Raw genomic sequence first — 22118 nt, 5'->3', positions numbered from 1 at the left:
ATACCTCTGGTCATAATCAGAAGATGCCAAAGTATGATTTATCACTCAGGATATAGAGGAGATAACCACAGGGGACCTTGCCTCGTGTGCTTGGATGGTGAGTGTTGTGGGCTTGGATTTCATCCTGGTACTACAAAGACCAGTGGTACAATTTAGCCAGGTTAGTCATACAGTCAGACTTGCCTTGACACAGCCCTGCACAGCGTGCATTATGGAGAACCTCTAAGATTCTAGAACCTACCACTCATTTTGTCTGTAATAAAAGGGGCACCTTCTCTGTGACAGGACCACAGGGCAATCCGAGACACCTGAATTTAGGGTGTGAGTCTCCTGGACTTGTTGTGGTCCTTGTGCCTTTCCGGTTATTCTACTTTTCCTGGATTCTCCTTCAAAAACTAGAACAACATAGACTTTTAGGGGCAAGGAGAAACTTCAGTTCTTTTAAAATCTAAGTTTGTTTCTAAGGCATTTATAGGTATGGTCAGTTTGTCTTGCCTGTTCTCTTCCTTGAGGGGAGGACATCACAAGTAAACTACCTATCACCACTGGTACCCACCAACACTCACCACCAACAGCCCCACCATCCCACCATCCACCACCACCATGGATGAGATATGTCGAATCTGGTTTTCCTTGATTAGAATTTGTGGGTCAGACCCTGCTCCGCATTGAGCCCAATTTGGCTATACACACTTCTAGCTTGGTGAGTTTAGTCAAAGACACCGTTAAGACTCTGTAGTCAACGATTCAGACAAGAAACCCTTAAAAAAAAAAGAGAGAGAGAGAGAGAGAGACTGTGAGGCTGGAAAAGAGTAGAAAACAGGAGCTGCTTTCTGTCTTTCACAAGTGCTCTGAAGAAGTCAGCACGCCATCAAAGAAACATAGCAATGTAATGTTCTGTCAGAGAATGGAATGCTTGTTTACCTGAAGTAGTGGACTGATAAAAAGAAACTTTCGTCTGCCGAGACTGATAAAAAACTCACTCCAAGATTAACCTGGACAATTAAGCCCTTAAGCTCTGAACAGAGTCACTGGCAAGAGGCTTGGGGTTTCCTTCAGTTGTACAGCCTGTGCTTAGCGTGTGTGAGGGTCTGGCTTCAGTCACCAGCACCAATACCCCCCAAAAACAAAAACAAACAAACAAAAAAAACAGAACAAAAAAACAACAAAAGACAACACCCCCCAAAAAAACAAAACAAGAAAAAAAACAAAAAAACAACACTCCCTCAAATAGTTATTTAGAAAGCTTGAAGCTTTTCCCGTTCCTCTAGGCTTATGATAGCCTGACTTTTGCCCCCAGAAAAGAATAAAACAGTCTATGGAGACTACTCCATTCATCATACCGTCTCCCTCAACGTTCAACAACCCGTGGCAGCATCCTTACAAACACCCACGCCTTTGGCCAGGCTGTTCATAGTGACACAACCTCAAGTCTCATATCACCCCTGATCTTGCTTGACTTTCCAATGAAAACAGCTTTTAAAAGATCATCCACATCCTACACATGGAATAAACTGACAGAGTAGTCATTGTACCATCTCAGTGATAAGGGACGCTACTTACAGGACACGCCACCTAAAGTTAGACAATATTCCCCTACTACCTCATTTAGTCCTGTGTTTTCTGACTCTTAGTCATCCTGATCACCCTTCATCTAGCTCAGTCAACCTGTGGGCTAGGACCCCTTTGGAGATGATCGACTCTTTCACAGGGGTTACATATTGGATATCTGGCGTAGCAGATATATTTACATTACAATTCATAACAGTAGCAAAACTACAGTTATGAAGTAGCAAGAAAATAATGTTATGGTTAAAGGTCACCATAACATGAGGAACTGTATTGAAGGGTCGCAGCATGAGGAAAGTTGAGAATTATTCATCTAGATGAAACCGTGAGGACCAGGAGAAAGAAAGGAAGTCATATATGACGCTCTAAGTGAGTGACAGTGCTATAAGCCTCATTCTGACTCTAAATCTCACTCATGCTCTGCCATGTGTGTGCAGCTAATCAGTCAACACAACAAAAAAACCTAGAATTTACTGGCTAACAATACAGCAGGAAACATGTTAACACTGAAAGATTTCTTTCTAATTGTATGCTTATAGCTAGGGATAGAACTGGGGATTTTTCACACACTAGGCAAGCACCCTACCACTGAGATATAGATAGATAGATAGATAGATAGATAGATAGATAGATAGATAGATATCCCCAGCTCTGCAAAAATATTTCTTGTCATAGAACAATTCTGAGAAGGTTCATTGCACACATGTTATTTCTGAATTTAAGTGGGGGAGAAGTAGGGTGGAGAGGGAAAGAACAAGAAAAAAAGGGAGAGAAAACAAACAAGGTAGGAAGAAAGAGAAACTACAAAGCTCATAGCTCCATTTTACCTAAGGTTACAGAAAGGTTAAACAAAGGCAAATACATTGCCTAAGACCCCGCAGCAACCTAGAGGTGGAGCCAGAGGTTTAACCTAGGTGCTTTTAAACATAAAAGTCATGCTTTCCCTAATTCTTCCTCAACACTTAAGTGGATTTCTCCCAATGCTACAACTGTCATCTCAATTAAAAATAGTGGGGAACCACTCTCTGACTCCAGATGGGAAAAGGTTAACGCTGTGCATTCCCCACCCCCTTGACCCTCAGTTCTAGGCACCAAGCTGACAAATGTGGACTTTCGAAATAGACCTCCTGGTTCATGAACCAGCCCACCATGGATGAGCTTCTGTGACCTTGGGCACAGGACAGAAAAGGAACTTTGCTCTTGGTAAACTCTCTTGAGACTGAAGAAATGCTTCTAATCTTCCCATTCACCCTTCAGTCTAAGGAATGAGATATCACTACAGACAGCTCCAGCAATCCTGATTTCTTCCTGCAAGTAGAACTTCCCTGAGTGTTTCCTTTTTACTGGGCCAAGTGCTTTAACTCCCAAGTGTGGATTAACTCTTCTATCCTTCGTAGTCTCCTATGAGAAATGTACAAATCCTCATCCTATTTGACAAATGGGGCAACTGAGACAGGGGACTTACGTGATAGAGCAGGACATTTGTAGTAGTCTGTTTGGCTGAACCTCTTATTCACCAGGAACTACAAATTAACTAGTTACATGGCAACACTCTTGCTAAGGGATGCTAAACAATTGTCTGCTAAAAAGTTATCACTTTGGGCTCAGAAGCTCAGTCAGTTTGGCTTTCGCTGTACAAACGTGAGGACCTGAGTTCGGATCCCCAAACACCCACATAAAAGCCAGGCACAGCAGGGCAAACCTGTGATCCTGGTGGTAGGCTTTTCGTCTCTCTACATTCTCTTTGTGTTATGGTCTTTGCTGGATAGTTAAGGGATCCCAAAGCAAAGGACACAACACAAATGAATGACAGACTCACATCTCAGACATAATCATAAAGACATTTTTATGAACATTCCTTTATCTGATTGTGGAGATTTAAAATTGTCGTAAAAAAAAAGTATTGGAAAATAGGTTAACAACAAATTGATAAAAATAGTCTCTGGAGCTTCCCTCTTTTCTCCAAGAAGTTATCTAAAAGCATAATTTGAAAATACTTGTCTTTCTGACTTTCAAGTACTACATTATTTGAAAGATTCCAAGCTTTCAAACCCATCAAGTAAAATGATATATATTTTTTTCAGTTTACAATGGACTTCCCCGACAACAGTCAGAAGGCTTAGGTATGGAGCTTCCATGTGACTGTTCCGGAAATGGGGGGTTGTGGAGCTGTCTATGAAGGCCAGGATCTCTGACTTGCAAGGCACTGTTCAAACATAACCATTGGCACTTGTGCACAGTGCTGAGGAGCTGGAATCAAAGCAAATTGTCCGTCTGACAGGAAGTCTCACCTCAACTTCGCTTGCTTTCTGGTTCCCTGGTTTGAACAGGAATGGAGGATGAGGAGGAGATGCAGCAGGAAGAGGAGGAGGGGAGGAGGAGGACTGTGAAAGGAGGGAGATTAGAAGGAGGGGGAATGGGAGGGGGAGGGGGAGGGGACAGCCTCACCAGCCACTCAAACCTTACAATTTATGTACGTTTCCATAGCTGTGGGGGAAAATTTGAGATGATTAACTTTTAACAAAAAAATGGTTCACTTGGGCTTGAAATCCTCTGTGAGATGGTAGTGCATGGTCATTCTAACCCTATAGCTCTGGGCTTGTGGTAGCACTGTACATCAGTGGTATGGTGGTGTGGCTGACGACTGTTCACTTCTCTGTTGCCAGAAAGGAAAAAGGAGGCTCCAAGGCCCCATACTCTCTTCAAGAGCAAGTACTCAATCACTTAACCTCCTTTGATGAAGTTCACCTCCCAAATGCTCTAGTGCTTCCCAACAGTGCTACAGATGGGACCAAGCCCTCAGCACCTTGCCTTGTGGGAAACAGCACTATAGCACACGTGGTGTCTCTAAGCATGTGTGCAAACATGGGCATGCAACAAGTCAGCAATTTAGAGGAATCTAGTCTTTACAATTCAATAGGTGTGGCTTCCGCATCTAAACCCTTATACTTCCTGGCGTTCTTTCCCTGTTAATCCCAAGCAAATCTTCTGAATGTATCAGAACTCTAGTTTCTTTATATTTGAAGAACTTAGGATTTGGCAGATAGGAGGATATTATGGACTTCAAAATATTTTTGCTTGAAAATCTTGTGTAGTTTGCGACTGACTCTGTGTCTCCTTCACGGTAAGTTCAGCATACTTAATGTACTTGGTGATCTAACATCCTCTTACTAGGTTCACCTCCCAAAGACTCTCTCCCTTCTTACGCATCTAGTCCTTTGAGTTACTGTTCATGGAAATGGTCATTGTTGAAGTAGTAGCTGACAGTCTATCATTTGATGGCCCTGTGAATATCCCGTGGAGTTACTTCTACCCATTTAAATATGGGGAAAGTAAAGTTCTGAGAGAGAGAAAAAAAAAGCTGACCAAGGGCCACTAAGCCACTGACTAAAACACTGCTGTATCTCATCGTGAGCTCTCCTCTCCCACATGATCTTTAGTAATAGAGGATGCTCTCCTTAGTAACAAATGAATTACCTACTCGCTGAAAAATATTCCTGTAAGTGGCAAGAAAGTAGCCTCTACAATTATCTGTGTATGAAACTAGTCCTATTTTTAAAAAATGCAGTATTTTTTTTTAGAGAGAAGGTTGCAAACAATTGAACCAATAGTCAACAGCCTGAATCAGACGTGTTTACTTCAGTGTGCATTTCTAACATGACTGATTGAGCATCTAACATGAGCCACTCTGCTAGGCAACAGTAACTATGACATTTTTGTCCAGATTCTGTTACTGGCAGCTGTATGCACTATCTGTATCACATTTGCTTTTTATTTAGTGTTCCTGTAAACAGGATTAGTATCTCCAAAAGTAATGACTAAGTCACACTAATGAATCACACTAACTCTCTTTGGGTGACAATAATGGCAAATACCACAAACTCATTGAAGAAATGCTTATTTTGGTTTCTTTATCTGCAAAATGAAATTCAGAAAGAAGTACCACCCACCTGCCAGAAGGGAAGTTCGATGAATGGATGAATGAATCAATTATGGAACTACATTCTCTTTCTCCTAAGCCCTGCTTTGCCGCATTTTATTACGAGAATGGTCCGATTTTATAAAACAATAGTGGTAATTTTAAAACAGCTTCACGTGTTAATACTTTACATGGATTACAGGAAACTTTGATCCTTCAAGCTGACTCATTCACATGTAGGCAAAGGCACAGAAAGAATAAGTGGTCAAGTCAGCTTTGCATTTAAAAATGTAATTGTCTAAAATGTTGGAACATATAAAGGGCTTAGACGGGGCCCTTTCATTGTGAATGGTAGATTTAAAAACTAGCTGTAAGTATTAGAAGCTATTCCTGATCTTAAAAATTAAAATCCTTCACAGGGAAATGTACATTTTCATGATCTAAAACCATCTAGCTTAGCAAATTACCAAACATAATTCTAAAAGTGGAAAAGAAGTTTCCACTGCTTTCCAAGTAGTGTTGGGTTATAGATCTCTGTGGCTTTTCGATATTATAAATATATACAGAAGGTTTAAAGCACACTCCTGGAAAGGTCTTCAATGAAAAGAAAACCTTCTAATTTGTTATAAAATTAAAAAAAAAAAGACAAAGTCAATGGTAGTTCTACACACACACACACACACACACACAAATTTATTTAAATATTAAAAACTCCATGTTAATCCTCTTCTTTTCATTGGCACCTTTATGACCCTGTGGAGGAATCACCTGGAAAGAGTACACAGCTCTTCCTCTCCACACTTATAGCAGAAGAGATGGAGATGAGGTGAGTGGTCCAGACAGGAGAGCACACCAAAGATCTCTGGTGAGGCCCACAGAGCAAAACTTTAAACTTTAGCAAAGTATCACAGATCCCAGCCAAGGCAACCACAAAGGTTTGATTGGTCATGAAAACTGGAACTGCCTAATGTGTTTATTATGTCGCAAGTGTTAAAGTGTGGGGTTATACAGAAGCATAAGTAATGGCTGTGCATTTGTCTCCTGAGCTTTGTTTAGCAGTCCTTGGGTTTCCTAGATCGTATTATAAACAGGTTTATATCTCTACTCTCCCTTCCCAGGGCTCATCCGGCTAACAGTTTTAACAGTTTAACAGGCAGCACACCCACAGGACAGATGCCAGGATACAGCAAGACCTTTACAGCAAAAGCATGTTTTCTGTGGTAACTCTCTTCTTCAAAATCCAGGAATTGGTGTGTTCTTACAGGGTAGTTGCTGGGTTGTGGGGAAGACCCCCAGAATACAGCAGAAAGCTCATCACAATGGCGTGTCTGTGGACCCTCCACAGTTCTGAGTGTTGGCAGCAATCCTGTCTATGGGCACACAAACACACACAAAGCAGTAATGAGATGGGATTTACCCTGGAAGCACAACGAAATGGAAATGGTCATTTGCTTCAGAGATTTCACATCCATCAGGATGAAAAGGAGGAAAGGGTTCTAAGCACCCACAAGGCTTTTGTTCCTAAGATGAACTGCTGGTGGTAACACAATAAGTGTGTACAAAGCAAACCAATGCACCCCCTCACACACACACACACCAGCCAGGCTAGGCTCTTGCCTCCAGGGTTTACACAGCAACACAGCTACACACCAGAGATGCCCTTTCTTCAAAAAATGACCCAGACTGCTTTTCTATGTGGATACTGTGGACAGATGGGTTTGCCTGAGTTCTTTTCACGCCCTTTTTCTCGGGCGGTCACCCTAGCGAGCAAAGGCATTCTTTGAAAGGCAACTAGGAGATGTTTCAGCTGCTGTCTGTGTACAGAGAACACACAAAAAGGGCCACCTAATCACTCTCCTAAGAGCAGGCTCTAATCCACAGCCCCTCAAGAGAGCCAAGCACAGCCAACAGCTACAGGTGCACAGTCAAGTGCTAAATTTGCATCCAGATAACCAAAGGACAGCTATTGTGGTCTTTGTCTTTTAATTGTCTGGAGTATTGCCCCGATTGTGAACTTTCTTTTAATAGGCATCTCATTACACTCTGGCAGCAGTCAGAATTCAGCATTGCCATGGCACGACATTCAGAGGGATCTCTAGTCTCTTGGCTGTAGGAAGGTCCAGCTGGCTTTTGAATATTCTGATGTCAACGGAGAGAACCAGTGGCTTCTGACATCTAAAGAAAATATGCTTTTGGACATGCATCTTGTATATAGTATTTGCCAAGGAAATGAGGTGGGCAGGGATTGCGTTAGAGACGCTCTGGAACCTGGTAAAAACTGAGGCAAGCAACAACTTGGTGAAGCATCATCACAGAGCGAGCCTTCCCTCAAAGCTCTCTGCTCTGTCCGCTTCTGTGGCCTCTCAGCTACCACCGCTCATTACTACTGTCTTCTCAGTATTAACTCTTGGATGCCATTCAGCAATACTAAGACTCAACGGCTGGTCCAAGGCCACGTGCCTGGTTACAGAAGGAAGAGCACAACCCCTTCCTCTGGCTCCCTCTATTCATGTTTTCTGCCACATCACCAAAATGGCCTTTGGTTGGCTTTCTACATTCACCCCCTATAGATGTTGGAGCCTGGCAGGCAGACTCAGGGAAGCACTGTCTCTGAAAATGTCTGTCCTGGAACTATCTGGTTCTGTTTAGGATTCTTCCACACTCGGATGATAAGAAGAGTGTAGAGGTTTTGTTCGAGTAGAAATCCCATCCTTGTTTTAAAGAAATAAAAAGCAGTAGATGAAACTCCTGAAGAACAGTCTAAACTTAAATCTTAATGTCTTTTCCTTCAGCTGGTTCATCATCACAGAGCAAGAGTAATATACTGTAGCACACTGAAGTAACATGGATCTGGTTCAAACTTCTCTTTTATTGGTATTGCTTTAGAAGAGACAGATATTTACAAGCAGTGACAACCAGGCCTACTTTCCCTTTCCTTCAGTTGAGGAAACAGATCCAGAGAGGTCCAAATAATTTCCCCAAAGTCACACAGCTCAGTAGTCAGGTTAAGAAAAGAACACAGCTCCCTAATAATCAAGCTAGTGTGTCAACCTGAAAACAACCAGCAAAATATAGCCAAAGTACACAGGGCAATAAATACAACAGGCTTCCTTTGGATGATACACATCACACTTTTTGAAAAAAAAGCAAAACAAAAAATAAAAAGCCAGGACCCCTAATTATAGGAGAAATGCCCCACCTTCTTCTTTTCTGGATAGACAGAAATAGGTAGGGAAGGATAATGGTAATGTCAGGCCTGGTCTCAGTAAACAGTTTTTTTGTATGCCCATAATTAAGTGAAAAGGCAAAACGACTTGCAGCAGCTATAAATCAGCAAGGCAGGAGTCAACCGTCTCCATGAAGGAGAGTCTGTGCATACACAACCGTCCCCGAAAGGAGAGCACTGTTCAAGAATCTCGTCTGGGTGTTCTCTCTCACCACTCAGGTGACTAATCCCAAAGGCAGAACTCCAGCAGCTGCTGTTGAGTCACATACTTCACAGATAAGAGATCTCTACTCAGAGACTTCTCTCCAAACCTTAGCCTGATCTAAGCATGGCATCACGAAGGTAGCTGAGGGACAGGGAGGTGTCCCCAGACTTGGATAGGAGAGGGGAAAGGCAACTGATTGTCCCTTGGTTCAAACAACAGAGAAGAAAAGGATGTGCATCCTTACTTAGAAGAACAAATCCAAGAGCAGGGATAGGCTGACCAATTCTTCTTAGTCTAAAAAAAGACAGACGCTGAGAACCGCACAAGACGAACTTAGCACAAGTATACAAACAGGAAAGTAAATCAAAGGAGCCCTCCCTCTTTTGTTTGCGCCCTTAGTTCTCTCTGCACTTCCAACTTGAAATAAAACTGTCGAGTGACCCTTCTCAGATCCACACACCATCCTAGTTTCTGCGTATTCCTGGTTTGGCCCTGTGTTAAGGGAAACTGTTAATCAGAGGTCCATCGGCTTGTAATGAAGTCCAGGCACTGAATTAAAGGATCCAGATTTGTTGCTCTCTGTCTTGCTCCAGAGAGGTCATTTTCCTCTGGCTTTTAAGCTAGTGGAGAGGCAATTCCCTTCTCGGGAATGTATTTCACACTGTAGTACTAGTGAGCTACTGTGCAGGGACAGAGCTGTTTATCCCCACGAGTCTTTTCTGCCACCATCTGAGAGACATCTTTATAACTATCTTACAGACATCATACAGATAACAGAACGGAAATCCCAAGATACCGTTTGCCTAAGGTCATTAGTGTCACAAGTGGTAAAACAGGCATCAGCTTAAGTCTTCACCTGGAGTCCTCCCACTGAACATATTTTAGGTGCTCCACCAACAGGGAGAGAAGGGATAAGAAACAGGAAAAGAAAACGACCAAAGCTGAAAGTCTAGCTATTTTGGCATTGATTTGATTTCTAATGTTACTTAAGGCAGTGGTTAAGATTTCAATCAATCACCTGTCATTAAAGAACAAAGGTACAGCTCACAATTTGCTATCTTCTCATCAAATAGTTAGACATAAATAAAATTTAGCAATTTTAATTGGTTTGGCACCGACTTTCAGATTTCCATATGGTTATTTTCCCTGTTTTATGTTAAACGTAATCGACTTAGCACTTGAGTCTGAAAGTCTTGGCAGAATGTATCAATTAAAAGCTACATAAATTAGAACCATTGGAAGCACACACTGCAAACTGAGTGACTGCAGGGACAAGATGTTCAAATGCTCTTTTCACAAATATGTTAATTTTCTATATAGTAACCACCATTGTCACTCACGTGACAAATATTTCACAGACCAAAAAAAAAAAAAAGGGAGGGGGGAATTTTTTTTTTTTTCTAGTATAGTAAGAGCTAAAATTCTATTTGTTTCTTTTCTGGGAGCTTCAGCGTTCCTAAAATAGACCTTTCTGCATTGTTTTCAAGACAGATCTTTCCTGTCTCCTTATTTCTTGAGACTGACAGCATTCACCACAGCTCTGGAAACCTGCGGGGGGGGGGGGGGGCAGGGGAAGGTAAGCACAACAGGCATACTCATGAACACATTCTGCTGACTGCACCTTTATGTAAACCGCCACTGGCATTGCAGTGTGGCCTCTCAATTGGAACTATTAGAATCTCGTGGTTTTTAAAAGTAGCTGCTAGACATTTCTGAGCCAGTCACAGTTTCCTTTAGATACCATAAATTCCTACAATTTGGAAAAAAAAACCACAAAGAGAAATCTCAAAAATACAAATCACATTCGCATTGCAAACTTAAGACATACATCACTGGCCTGGTTGCTCCTCGGGACTCGTGTACTTATTTTTCAAATACTGAAGCCCATCACCACTGCTAAGTAAATCAGAGAGTCATCCATCAAGCCCCAAGTGGCTGCTGATGGAATTTTCACACTTATTTAGCTTGACTGAAGGCTCAAAATGCCTGGAGTCCCCATGATTCTTTCAAAGCTATAAAATTTAAATTAAAATCCCTTAAAATATTAACATTACATTTTTTTTTATTTACTGGGTAATGAGAGCATATTGAACAGGGGGGGTTATAAAGGAAGTTGATATTGATCCCATATTTACAGTAGACTATTTAATAACAATAGATTTTCCTCCCAGGCAAAGATAACATCAGATTAAAAAGACAAAAAAAAAAAAAGGCCTAGATTTTTCTTAGTGTCCAGTTCCCTCACACCAGGCTCTCTCTACACATTCAGAGTGGCACAGAAATTTTCTTTGCAACTCTTGGATTAGGAGATTTGACGATAGGAAAGAGAATCTAATCCCTTCCTTTGTTTCACTGGATTATTTTATTGATTTTGAGCTATTTTCCAGTGTCCTCTTTTTCAGAGACAAAAATGCGAATTTCTAGAAGTATCTTTAAAGGAAACCTTGAAGGTCATTAGATTCCAGACAATGAATGCCTCCATTCAATGAGAGCACTGCCCTCTTATTGCCTACAAACCCTTTATCAGCAGTCTGTCCCCCTCAAAGGGCCTGCACTTTAACTTGGTCCAAACAGGTCACATTTCTAAAATACTTAACTGTCTCAAATATCTCTGGTCGGCAGCACTGAGTCACTACTGCAGCCGCAGCCACAGCGTTTCGGGCTAGATCGACCTCTTTCTAGTTTTCAATGGAATTATTCCATGTAATCCTATTTACACAGTCATTTAATCAAAGCGAGAAAAGAGATTACAGAGCTCGTGCTTGGTTTGCAAAGAGGGCACAGGGATCATCAATCCTACTGACTCTCAAAGTGACTGCACAGTACACTCCTCTCTGCTTTGGCGTGTTGGACATTAACCTTGTCTGTCTCCTGTTTTCTTGTTTAAATAAGAAGGCTTGGACGCTCTTCCTGTACCGGAGGCTGCCACACTCAGAGCCGCCACCATTATTCATGTAAGCGGATGCTACTTTTAAAAAAAGGAATAGGTACCCCACCCTTGTTTATTATTCTTCCAAGCAGAAGGCATGTACACATCAAGCAATCACGGCGAAACTTTTCTTTGTTGCAGCAACCCTTAACATCCTCATCTCAGGATCAAGGATCTCAGGTGTGACCCTCTGGGTAAAAACTAACCTGCACGCAGGGGCGGATACCTGCCTTCCCTTTCTCCCCAGACTCACTCAGGGCAAGTGCTCGAAGAACAGGATGCCAGGCCATGTTCCCTCCCCCTATCCGTTTCCAAGCCAGGGAAAGGTGCTTTACTCTTGCTGTTTCCTAATACATCTGCGTCCCAGCCTAGCTATCTATTTTAAATAAGACATTCTACGAGTAATTTGATAAATTACTTGCAACACACTGATGCCTCCATCAATGCTGAAAATGAGCACAAAGCCTCGAATCCTATCCCCTTCCATACATTTCAGAAATTTTAATCACCTATAGAATTGGGGAGAGGGGGCTGTGAAAGAGCAGCTTTACCCAAACTGCTGCAGATGACAGAACAATTCGGGAAGGAAGAAGCATGAAGAAGTATCCACCGCGAGGGTAGAAAGAACTATAGAGGAAAAAGAGATTATTACAGTGTCTCTTTCTACACACACACACACACACACACACACACACACCCCACCCCGTCAACGAAGAAAAGACACAATTGTACCCCCGGGCTATGTTTTATGCATAAAGCGCAATTTAGAGACTCTGGGCATTATCTCAATAACTATCCTTAGAAGGTGCACATTAAAAAAAGAAGTAGAAAAGAGAAGGAGGAGGAGGAGGAGGAGGAGGAGGAGGAGGAGGAGGAGGAGGAGGAGGAGGAGAAGAAGAAGAAGAAGAAGAAGAAGAAGAAGAAGAAGAAGAAGAAGAAGAAGAAGAAGAAGAAGTTGAAGAAGAAGAAAAGAACTTTTACTGTTTTGTAATGGGATAGGGTGTCATGCGGTGTGGAAGTACTACTACCCCATCTAGAGCTTTCTGGAGGCCCACCCAGAGCTGTGAACCCGTCCGACACCTCAGGCTGCCAAGTTTTCCCCGCCTGCCGGGCAGGTTCTGCACCCCGCCTGGTGCTGCCGCCTAGGAGCTCGGGGTTGGCTTCGCTCCAGCGGCTGCACCCGCGTCCGCACCGCGTCCCGCGCCCACCTGGGGACTGCACAGATAAATCTGACTGCGAGAGCGAGCGAGGGAGGGTGGCGCGTGGGAAGCTGTTTCATAATCTGCCCGAATCCACGGGGGGGGAAAAGACCTCCGGTCCTCGCCAAAAGAAAAAAAAAAACAGAAAAACAAAAAAACAAAAACAAACCAAGCCTTCCCCTGGGTAACTCGAACACCCAGGCCGAAGAAGCGAAGCCTGCATCTGCGGTTTGCCACTGACAGCTTCAAACTTCGCAGCTGCGACTGCAAACTTGCCACAGGCTCATTTCTCAGCCCTGGCTTCTCCCCAGCTCCGGGGCTCACCACCCCCGGGGCGGCGGCTCCGGCTCGCACAACCACGCCTGCCTCTCCCACACCCTCCTGGCTCACGGGGCGAGCGCAGCCCCACATGGCCCGGGCTGCCGGTCCCAGGGCGCGCCGGGCTCCCCGGGGCTCCCGGAGCGGATTTCCTTGGAAAGCCTCCGAGCTCCTCCCGGGCGTGCCCTACTCACTTGTGTCTTCTTCATAAGGAAAGGCAGCGCTGCGATCCAGCCCAGGCAGCGGTGTGGCGACTCCGTTTAGCTGTTCTGGAGCTCCAGCATATTGCACGAGCAGCGGCTGCAGATAGTCCCAGCATTGGGTAGCCCGAGCGCAGCGCCCCGTCCTTGGCCGTTGCTTTCCCGCGGCACTCTCGGTCCTGGTGACAGACAGCAAATGAAGCCCGGGCTGCTGCGCCGCCAGCGCTTTTTATACAGCTCCCTCCCGCCCGCTCCGGACACGCCTCCTTCCCTTCCGGAGCCTCGGGGAGGCGAGCTGCGCGCTGAAGTCTAGGCTGTGAGACCCGGGAGCGCGCTGAAGGGCGGGGATCGTCCCAGAGGTTGGATCGATCGAGCCTGGTGCGTCCCCTGTCTGGGTACTGGCCAGAGTCCCTGAGGCACGGGGCGTCTCGGATGCGGCTGAGCAACCTGCAGTAGCCGTCCCGCGCCCGTGTGCAGGGCTCCGCGAGTCCCAGCTCCGCAGCAGGCTCACCAGGCACTGTCCGGGGACCCGCGTTGCACCGCCTGCTCTGGATCATCAGCTCTGGAGCGACGCGGGTGGGGGCAGACTTCACTTGGTTCTGAGCAAAGACTTTTCCCCTACCCGGCCTCAGGGAAATAGAACCACCAACAACAAAGTTACACTCTATGGTTTACCAATTGTCTTAAGCAGTTTTTCTTTTTTTCTTTTCTTTGCTTCCTTCTTTCCTCCTTCCTTTCTTCCTTTCCATTCCTTTTCTTTCCTTTTTCCTTTTGTTTCTCTTCCATTACTTTAGTGAGAAAATAATTGACTCCGGATCAAATATTACTAAGAGAGATGCTGTTTTCAACAGCTTACTGCAGTGCCTTTGGAAACCAAAATTGAAAGAAACAGATAGGTTACTAAACGCGAGGGTTGTTCTTACAGCCAGGGTTTTTGAAAGGTCCACTTTTAGGTTAGGGAAGTTTGTAAAATCGGGAAGAATGCAATGATCATAGCAATAGCACACAGCATTATGTGATGGATCTTTTATGACGTAGTAGGTGTTATGCAAGAACTACTCATAAATGATCTCTTTTCCACGGGCCTAGTGTGTAGAACCTGGTGTGTGTGTGTGTGTGTGTGTGTGTGTCTTTCCCATTTTACAGATTAAGAAATATTCGCAAGAGGTTAATTTTCCCTAATAGCCAAGTAGCAGAGTTCTGATTCAAATTCAGAACCTTGGATATATTGCCCTTAAAAAACAAGAATGTTCTTGTTCCAAAAGCTCTTCAATATTTTTACATGTAATTGAAGAATAATAAAAAAGCATTTTGTTATTTTAATAAGAAAAATATTAGCCCGGAATCCCCATCAGTAATCTTTTTGGAAAAATATGCTGTCCATTCATTCTTATAAAAGAGGAGTATTCCAAATTTGCTTTGATTAGCTCGGTTGCCATTGTTAGAAATGTTAACATGCCAAACTCACTGTGCTACTTGCCTACTGGTGCTGTGAGAATCTCACGCAGAATAAATGGTGTAAATGGTCCCACGTTTATCTTCGTGTTGAGGGTCAAAAGTCCAAAATGGCTATTGTTGAGAAAAAAACAGCTGTTGCCAAGACCGCATTCCTCTCAGCAGGCTGAGTGAGAGAATTCATTTCCTTGCCTTTCCCAGCTTTGAAGGCTGCCCAGGTTCCTACACTCACATCCACCTTTATCTTCAAAGCCAGTAATGTTGAACTAAGTCTCCTATCAGACAAATCTTACCTTCTGGTCTGCCTCCCCATGGCACTTCTAAGGGGTTGGGAAATTGTATTGGTTTACCTGAGTGATCCAGAAAAATATTCCCACTTTAAAGGCAATTGTTTAGCAATCTGAATCCTGGGTTCTTGAAGGAAGTGCTAGGGGTATAAATCATAAATTCCAATCACTAGGGCATGGCTACTTTGGGGGCTGATATCCTGTCTGCTGGACTCATCTGCAATACTGTGGAGGTAAGTCTGTGCTGTGCACTCCCACCTAGAAGAATAGCTCTGTTAGTTATAAGATTATTACATTTTGGTACAGGAGACCAGAAGAAAAGCTAAAAATATAATAATATGACTGACTTTTCCTTTCAACAAAAAAGGTGCTGCATATCATTTTGACCAAAAGAAGCAAGAAGGCTAAAATGGTACCAATTATAACGACATTGGAAACTCTTTAAAGTAAGAGCTCCTTTCTGGTAATGTTGCCTTAACACACCCTACAGTGTGTCTTTGGATTGTGAGACAGAATCAAATACCTGTTGTATGTACAAAAGATCTTTGTGCCTACAATTTGCCTTGAGATCTAATGAAAGATGATTGTTAGAGAGGCTGCTTTTCCTTAAGATTCCCTCATAGACTGTAAGAACTTGCTTCCAAGATTCGAAGCCAGGCATTTATAACCATAAAAACCCTGAGATGATTTTATGTGGCTCATGGTTTACAGAGCACTGAACTTGTTTATAAGTATATTCTAAAAAGGATATTTAATAATATAATAGATCAACAGACTAAAATGAATGATTTCAAATTGACACTTAAACTTTTTCTGTATAAATTGTCTTTGTCAAAAATTAATATAAAATGGCTGGGCTATATATAAAAAAAAGATGGGTTATGTACACCTTTAATTTAGGAGGTAGAGGCCAATGGATCTCTCTGAGTTCCAAACTAGTCAGAGCTAAATAGTAAGGTTGTGAGAAAAGAAAAAGAAGAGAAGAAGAGGAGGAGGGGAGAAAGAGGAAGAGGGGGAGGGGAGGAGGAAGAGGAAGAAACAAGAAGAACAAAAAGAACAAGAAGCAGAAAAGAAGAGGAGGAGGAGGAAGAAGAAGGAACAAGAAGAACAAGAATAAGAAGCAGGAAAAAATGGGGCAGGGATGAAGAGAAATACATAAAATATTAAAAAGAAATGCTTAATCTGAATAACTGGAACATAGCAAGTGTTTTCCTCTATTAAAGTTACTTTGTGAAGCTGGAGATTTAGCTCAGCTACTAAAAGCACTTGTTTTACCAGAGGACACACGTTGGATTGTCAGAACTATTAAGTGGATGTGACTCCAGTTTCAGGAAAGTTAGCACCCTCTACTGAATCCTATGGCCACTGGCACACATGCAACAGACACACAGATACCTTCATACGCATGTAAATAAAAGACATTTTAGATAAAGATTATTTTTATGTGAGCCAATGCAGTGGCTTAGCGGGTCAAATGCAGTTCAAAACTGAGGACCTGGATTAAATCTCCGGAACCCATGTAAAAGTGGAAAGAGAACATCAACTCCACAAAGTTGTCCTCTCTCCTCCATGTGCACACTGTGGCATGTGTGAACCCCCACATACATCATACACGTACATGCATAATAACATTAATTGAAAACATTTATTCATTATTTTGAAGTCAAGTATTTTCTTGCCCCAAATGTTATTGATGTGTATTTAACAAATATGAATTGCATGTGTATCATGTACAACATTATATATATGTACACATATATACAAATGTGTATATATGTACATACATATGTATATGTATGTGCATGTATGTACATATGTATGTACACATGTATATACATGTGTATATATGTATATCTCTATGTATATATATGTATATGTGTATATATGTGTGTATCTGTATATGCATGTATATATATGTATACACATGTGTACATATGTATACACAGATGCAAATACATATGTGTACATGTGTGTAAACATACATGTGTATATTCATGTATATACATGTGTGCATATATATGTAAATGTGTATATACATACATATGCATATATGTAGATATATGTACATGCACACATATACATATGTAAATATGCATTTGTATACATATATACACAATGACTTTAAATTATATTTTTACTTTACATGTATTGGTATTTTGGCTGTATGTATGTCTATAGACCACGTGGTGCACAGGGAGATAAGAAGAGGGTGTCACATCCCAAGGAACTGGAGCTATAGATGATTGTGATATGTCTTGTGGGTGCTGAGAATTGAATCCGGTCATCTGGAATATCAATCTGCATTCTTAGTCATTCAGCCATCTCCAGCCCTACAGTGGCATTCTAAAATCAAGCTACCTCACATGTCTGCATTCTCATATACTTACAGTTTGGAGGCTGAGGTTATTTAAGAGCTACCTTGTCTGCCATATCTAGTGTACACCACATTACTGACTGCCGTTACCACACTATCATCTTGCTGATTCAGTCAAGGGACTTGAAAGTGGAAGGAACATAAGGAAGGCATGAAAGGGAAAAGCTGGTAGTAAACCACACATAACAGGTCTGCTTATCCAGAGCTGAGGACTGACTCAGAAACAACAGACTTTATAGCTGGTACTCTTCTGCAGACGTAGGTCAGCATATAGTCCTTATCAGGAGAAAACCAGCAGGGTTAATATCCCAGTAGATAAGGGGCACTGAGGTGTTTTCTCATGGAAGCAAATGCACTGCCTGTCCCACAGTTCCGAGTTCAGCTCGTAGCGTGTTGGGTAGAAAGCCTTCCTACAGTTATCTAGTCTTCTACACTTCTGATGCTATTAGTAGATAGCCTTTTGTGCATTTTAAAATATTAATCCATTCATGGAAACATTTGGGGAGCTCTACATTTTTGCTGTTGTTGGGCATGTTTAATTTAAACAATAGGTGTGACCATCTTTGCCTTAAATACAGGACGTATCTTGTGTTCTTTTACCACTTTGTGTCTGCCCTCTTTTGGATACGTATGTTGATTTATCTTGTGCGCATGTGCGTGTGTGCTATGTATGATGTATTTGTATTTATGCATATGTGTGTGAGGTGCCCTCGCCTATACGTGGAAAGAAAGAATACTACACATGAAATACACCAGCTTGCATTTTTGAGACAGGGTCTCTCTCAGAACCTGCCGCACACCAGTTTCATCTACACTGGCTGAGAGCCCATGATCTATCTACCGGTTCTTCCCCTCCCGGTGCTAGGGTAATGGCCCTATGTGTTTGCCTTGATTTCATCTGCATGTTGACGATTGCAACTTGGGTCCTCATGATTGTGTAACAAGCACTTAACCACCGAGCCACCTCCCTAGCCTCATAAACCTGTTCTTATTCAAAATGGCACCCTGAAGAGAAACCTGCACTGTCCAAGCAAATTGTACCGGAAGAATGGCAGGGATTTCCAACTTTAGATAACGAAGGAGGAGAACAGGCCAAAACATAAGACTCACTCTCGATTTATAGAACCTCCTTTGATGAGAAGCTTTTGGTGGCTTGCCACTGCTCTTGTCATAAAGAATCCATAACTTAGCAAAGCCTGTGAGGCTTCCCTGGCACATCCTGAGCTCCCCTAGGGGTATGCCATTTTCCTGCTCCCCACAATGCCCTCAACTCAGTGCATTTGCATGTGCTCGGTTCTTCATGCCTCTGATTGGATCACTTTGCTCCACCCACTCACCGTTGCCTAGGACAAATCTCAGTATTTAGGTCTGAATCCAATGCGCCCTGTACTGCCTTCACCAGCCAAGCCGCTCCTGATGGCCTCCATTTGCTGAAGTCCTCTTACTATAAACTGAATCATAAATTCCTTCTCTTACAAGAACCAGCTGCAGGTCTACATTCGTTTGCTTTTGTGATCGTTCCATTGAAACGACAGGCTGTGCATTACCTTCATTTGAGCATAATTGTATCTCCAACGTCTAGGGCTGTGGGCACAGGGCCTCTTCCAAATATCAATCTGATTAAGTGACTGAGGCCAGATGTGAGCCAGTTATTGGAGCAAGGAGTCTTAGAACTTCTGGGTATGTGTCAAAAGTAATAACTCAACTTTATAGAAATAACTCTTGCTACATACTCGCTAGCTCACTTAGTTAACAGATATTTTAACACTTCTACATAGGAGTAATACATTTTCACAAAATTAATATTTTCCTAAAGCACCGTTTTCCCCAAATATTAACAATTAGTACGCTATAGCTGATTGCCTCCAAGATACTCTAACATTATTAGAAACAGAAACGTCTTCCAACCAATTGTCCATTCTTATCAGTGTCTTTCTTCAGAGAAGTCTTGTGAATCCTACCTAGCTATACACAGATAGAATTCCAACTCTGCTGCCAAATTTACCGTTACATGTGTACAAATCTGATCATGGCACTTCACAACCTATGCATGTATTTTTATTCTTGGCATGTGGGATACAATGTAAAGGCTCTCACAACTGGGTCACAGTATGTAGTTCCCCGAGCTCATCTATTGCATGACCCACCTCCTTCTGCCCCCATTGGACATTCTTGCCTCTGTGCTCATTGTTCCTTTAGCGGCTTTTCCTCTATTTTCTGCCTGAGATCTTCTTTTCATTACTGAAGCCTGGCTCAAATATCACTTCCTCTTTGAAGCAGAGTGGTTGCTCATTCCTTACAACTTTAATTAGGTTTACTGTTAATGGGAACATTAATTTGTAATACACGAGCCTCCACACCATGTAGAATAAACAGCGTTGCCCAAGATGCCCTGAGTGAAAGTGAAAGATGAGCCTTGGAAAGTTTAACAGAATATTCTAGAAAAAAATATGCACATAGGACTTGAGTATGGTTAACCTTATGTCATTTTTTTTCTCCCCTAAGAGTATAATACTTTATTTTTAGTTTAACAAAATTTGTTTTTAGAAACAAATGAGATCATTTTATTTAACATATATTTGTGTTAGTCTGTTTTCTAATCTTTAAAGATTTTAGAAATTGCTTTTATTTTATGGACATAGGTTTGAAATTGTAAAAGAATTTTGGTAAAAAGCATAGTTATACAACTAATCTGCCACCAAAACAAAAACAAAAACCTAAAAAAAAAAACAAAACAAAGCAAAGCAAAACAAAACAAAACAAAACAAAAAAACCAAAGCACCAACAGCAACAACAAAAAATAAAAAAATTCAAAACCCAAAAACCAAAAAAACTCAAAAGCATAAAACAAATCCAAAAAAAACAGAGAATGAAGATGAGCCTATTTGTAGTAGAACAAAGACACAAGACATTTTGTCTAGACTTGACTTGTGAGAACTGATTCAGCCAATCTAGAAGCAGATCTGCCAAAAAAGATAAAAGAGAAAGCATTCTTCTCCTAAAAGAGGTAAAATAATAATAATAATAATAATAATAATAATTTTGAAACATGGTCTCCTCTTGTTGGTTAGGTTTGTTTCAAATTCCTGGGGTATAAAGAATAGTTTCTAAGTTGGCAGGACTACAGTAGGCATGTACTACCTCATTGGAATGAGTGATTATAACACTTATTTAATATTTAGTTATTTGTATGTACGATGTATACACATGTGACTATATTCACCCATGTTTTCAGGTGTGCTCAAGTACACAGAGGCTGGAGTTCCAGGCCATTAGGGAATGCCCACCTTGTTACATAGGTTCTGGGATCAACCTCAGGTTATCGGGCTTGGTGACAAAAGCCAATACTAGTCATTTCACTGGTCCAGTGATTTTTTAAGAGTATTCATATAACAACTTTTAGAAAAGAAGAAAGGATAAAATTGATTTTCTATAGACTGTGTTATTCTGGGAATGTACTTTTATATATTCTGTATTCTTGCACCATAAGACTGTATTATACATCTGAAATTTTTAAATGTCAGAGTATGACAACTTTCATATGTTTTATTACATCACTCTTCTTCATGACCATGTATGCTATATCATATACTTGCACGTTCCTATATAATTTGAATTATGTCTTTTATATGTCCGATGAATATTATGTGCATTAGATAAGTGACGGGCATTATCTTTGCCTGTGACATTATATTTTTGATTATTTGCTTATAAGGAGATTTATCGGCCTAGTGTTCTCGTTTCACATTCAATTTTTGAAATGCACATCCTCTAAAGAATCATTTAAGTGGAAAGTTGCTCGAGCATCTTATTGCTGACTTGACAAGTTTGCCCTATAGGACTCTTTTTTTTTTTAAAACAGAAGCTGAGATAGTCTTTACTCGGAACATTGGAAGGACGGGGTATATGGCTTTTGAAATGGCAAAGTGAATTAAGAGTGTAGGAGCGTAGATAATCTGTACTGTTTGGAAATGTTCTAGCTAAAGGTGTAACTTTCCTGTAAAATTAACAGGGACCATGAGGTGTCTCAGCAGCTCAGGGCAGTTTCTGCTGAGCCTCATGAGCTGAGTTCTAGTCCTATGTTGTAGTTCACAATGGTAGAAAAGATAACTGATTCCTGAAGGTTGTTTTTACCTCCACTGTGGCAGGAGAGGTGCCCCCACTAAATAGATACGATAATAATAATAATAATAATAATAATAATAATAATAATAAATAATAATATAAATGTAAACAGAGAGGGGAGATACTATCATTATCATATATGTGAGACTCTCTTTCTTCCTTGCGCAGGGGTTGGAGCCATAGATCTGATATTAAAGTGGCTAGACAACAGATGGACTTTGCACTGTGCATTCTACAATCTGAAATGGTCCCCGTAGACAGCCGATCTCTCTCTCTCTCTCTCTCTCTCTCTCTCTCTCTCTCTCTCTCTCT

At 41.7% G+C, this 22118-nt stretch overlaps 1 protein-coding gene across 2 annotated transcripts in view; it reads right to left on the bottom strand.

Moving 5' to 3' along the window:
* Positions 1 to 13774, bottom strand: part of Kitlg (KIT ligand) — an 82111-nt gene extending 68337 nt beyond the window's left edge. For both annotated transcript variants that reach the window (XM_028783028.1, XM_028783029.1), the window contains exon 1: positions 13560 to 13774. In XM_028783028.1, coding sequence (XP_028638861.1) covers positions 13560 to 13574 — 15 coding nt within the window. In that variant the 5' untranslated portion in view covers positions 13575 to 13774. The remainder of the gene's footprint in view (positions 1 to 13559) is intronic.
* Positions 13775 to 22118: the final 8344 nt, after the last annotated feature.

This window comes from Grammomys surdaster, unplaced genomic scaffold (genome assembly GCF_004785775.1).
Source record: "Grammomys surdaster isolate TR1022 unplaced genomic scaffold, NIH_TR_1.0 958, whole genome shotgun sequence".
Classification (NCBI taxonomy): Eukaryota; Metazoa; Chordata; class Mammalia; order Rodentia; family Muridae; genus Grammomys; species Grammomys surdaster.
This window is presented reverse-complemented; position numbering and strand designations above follow the sequence as displayed.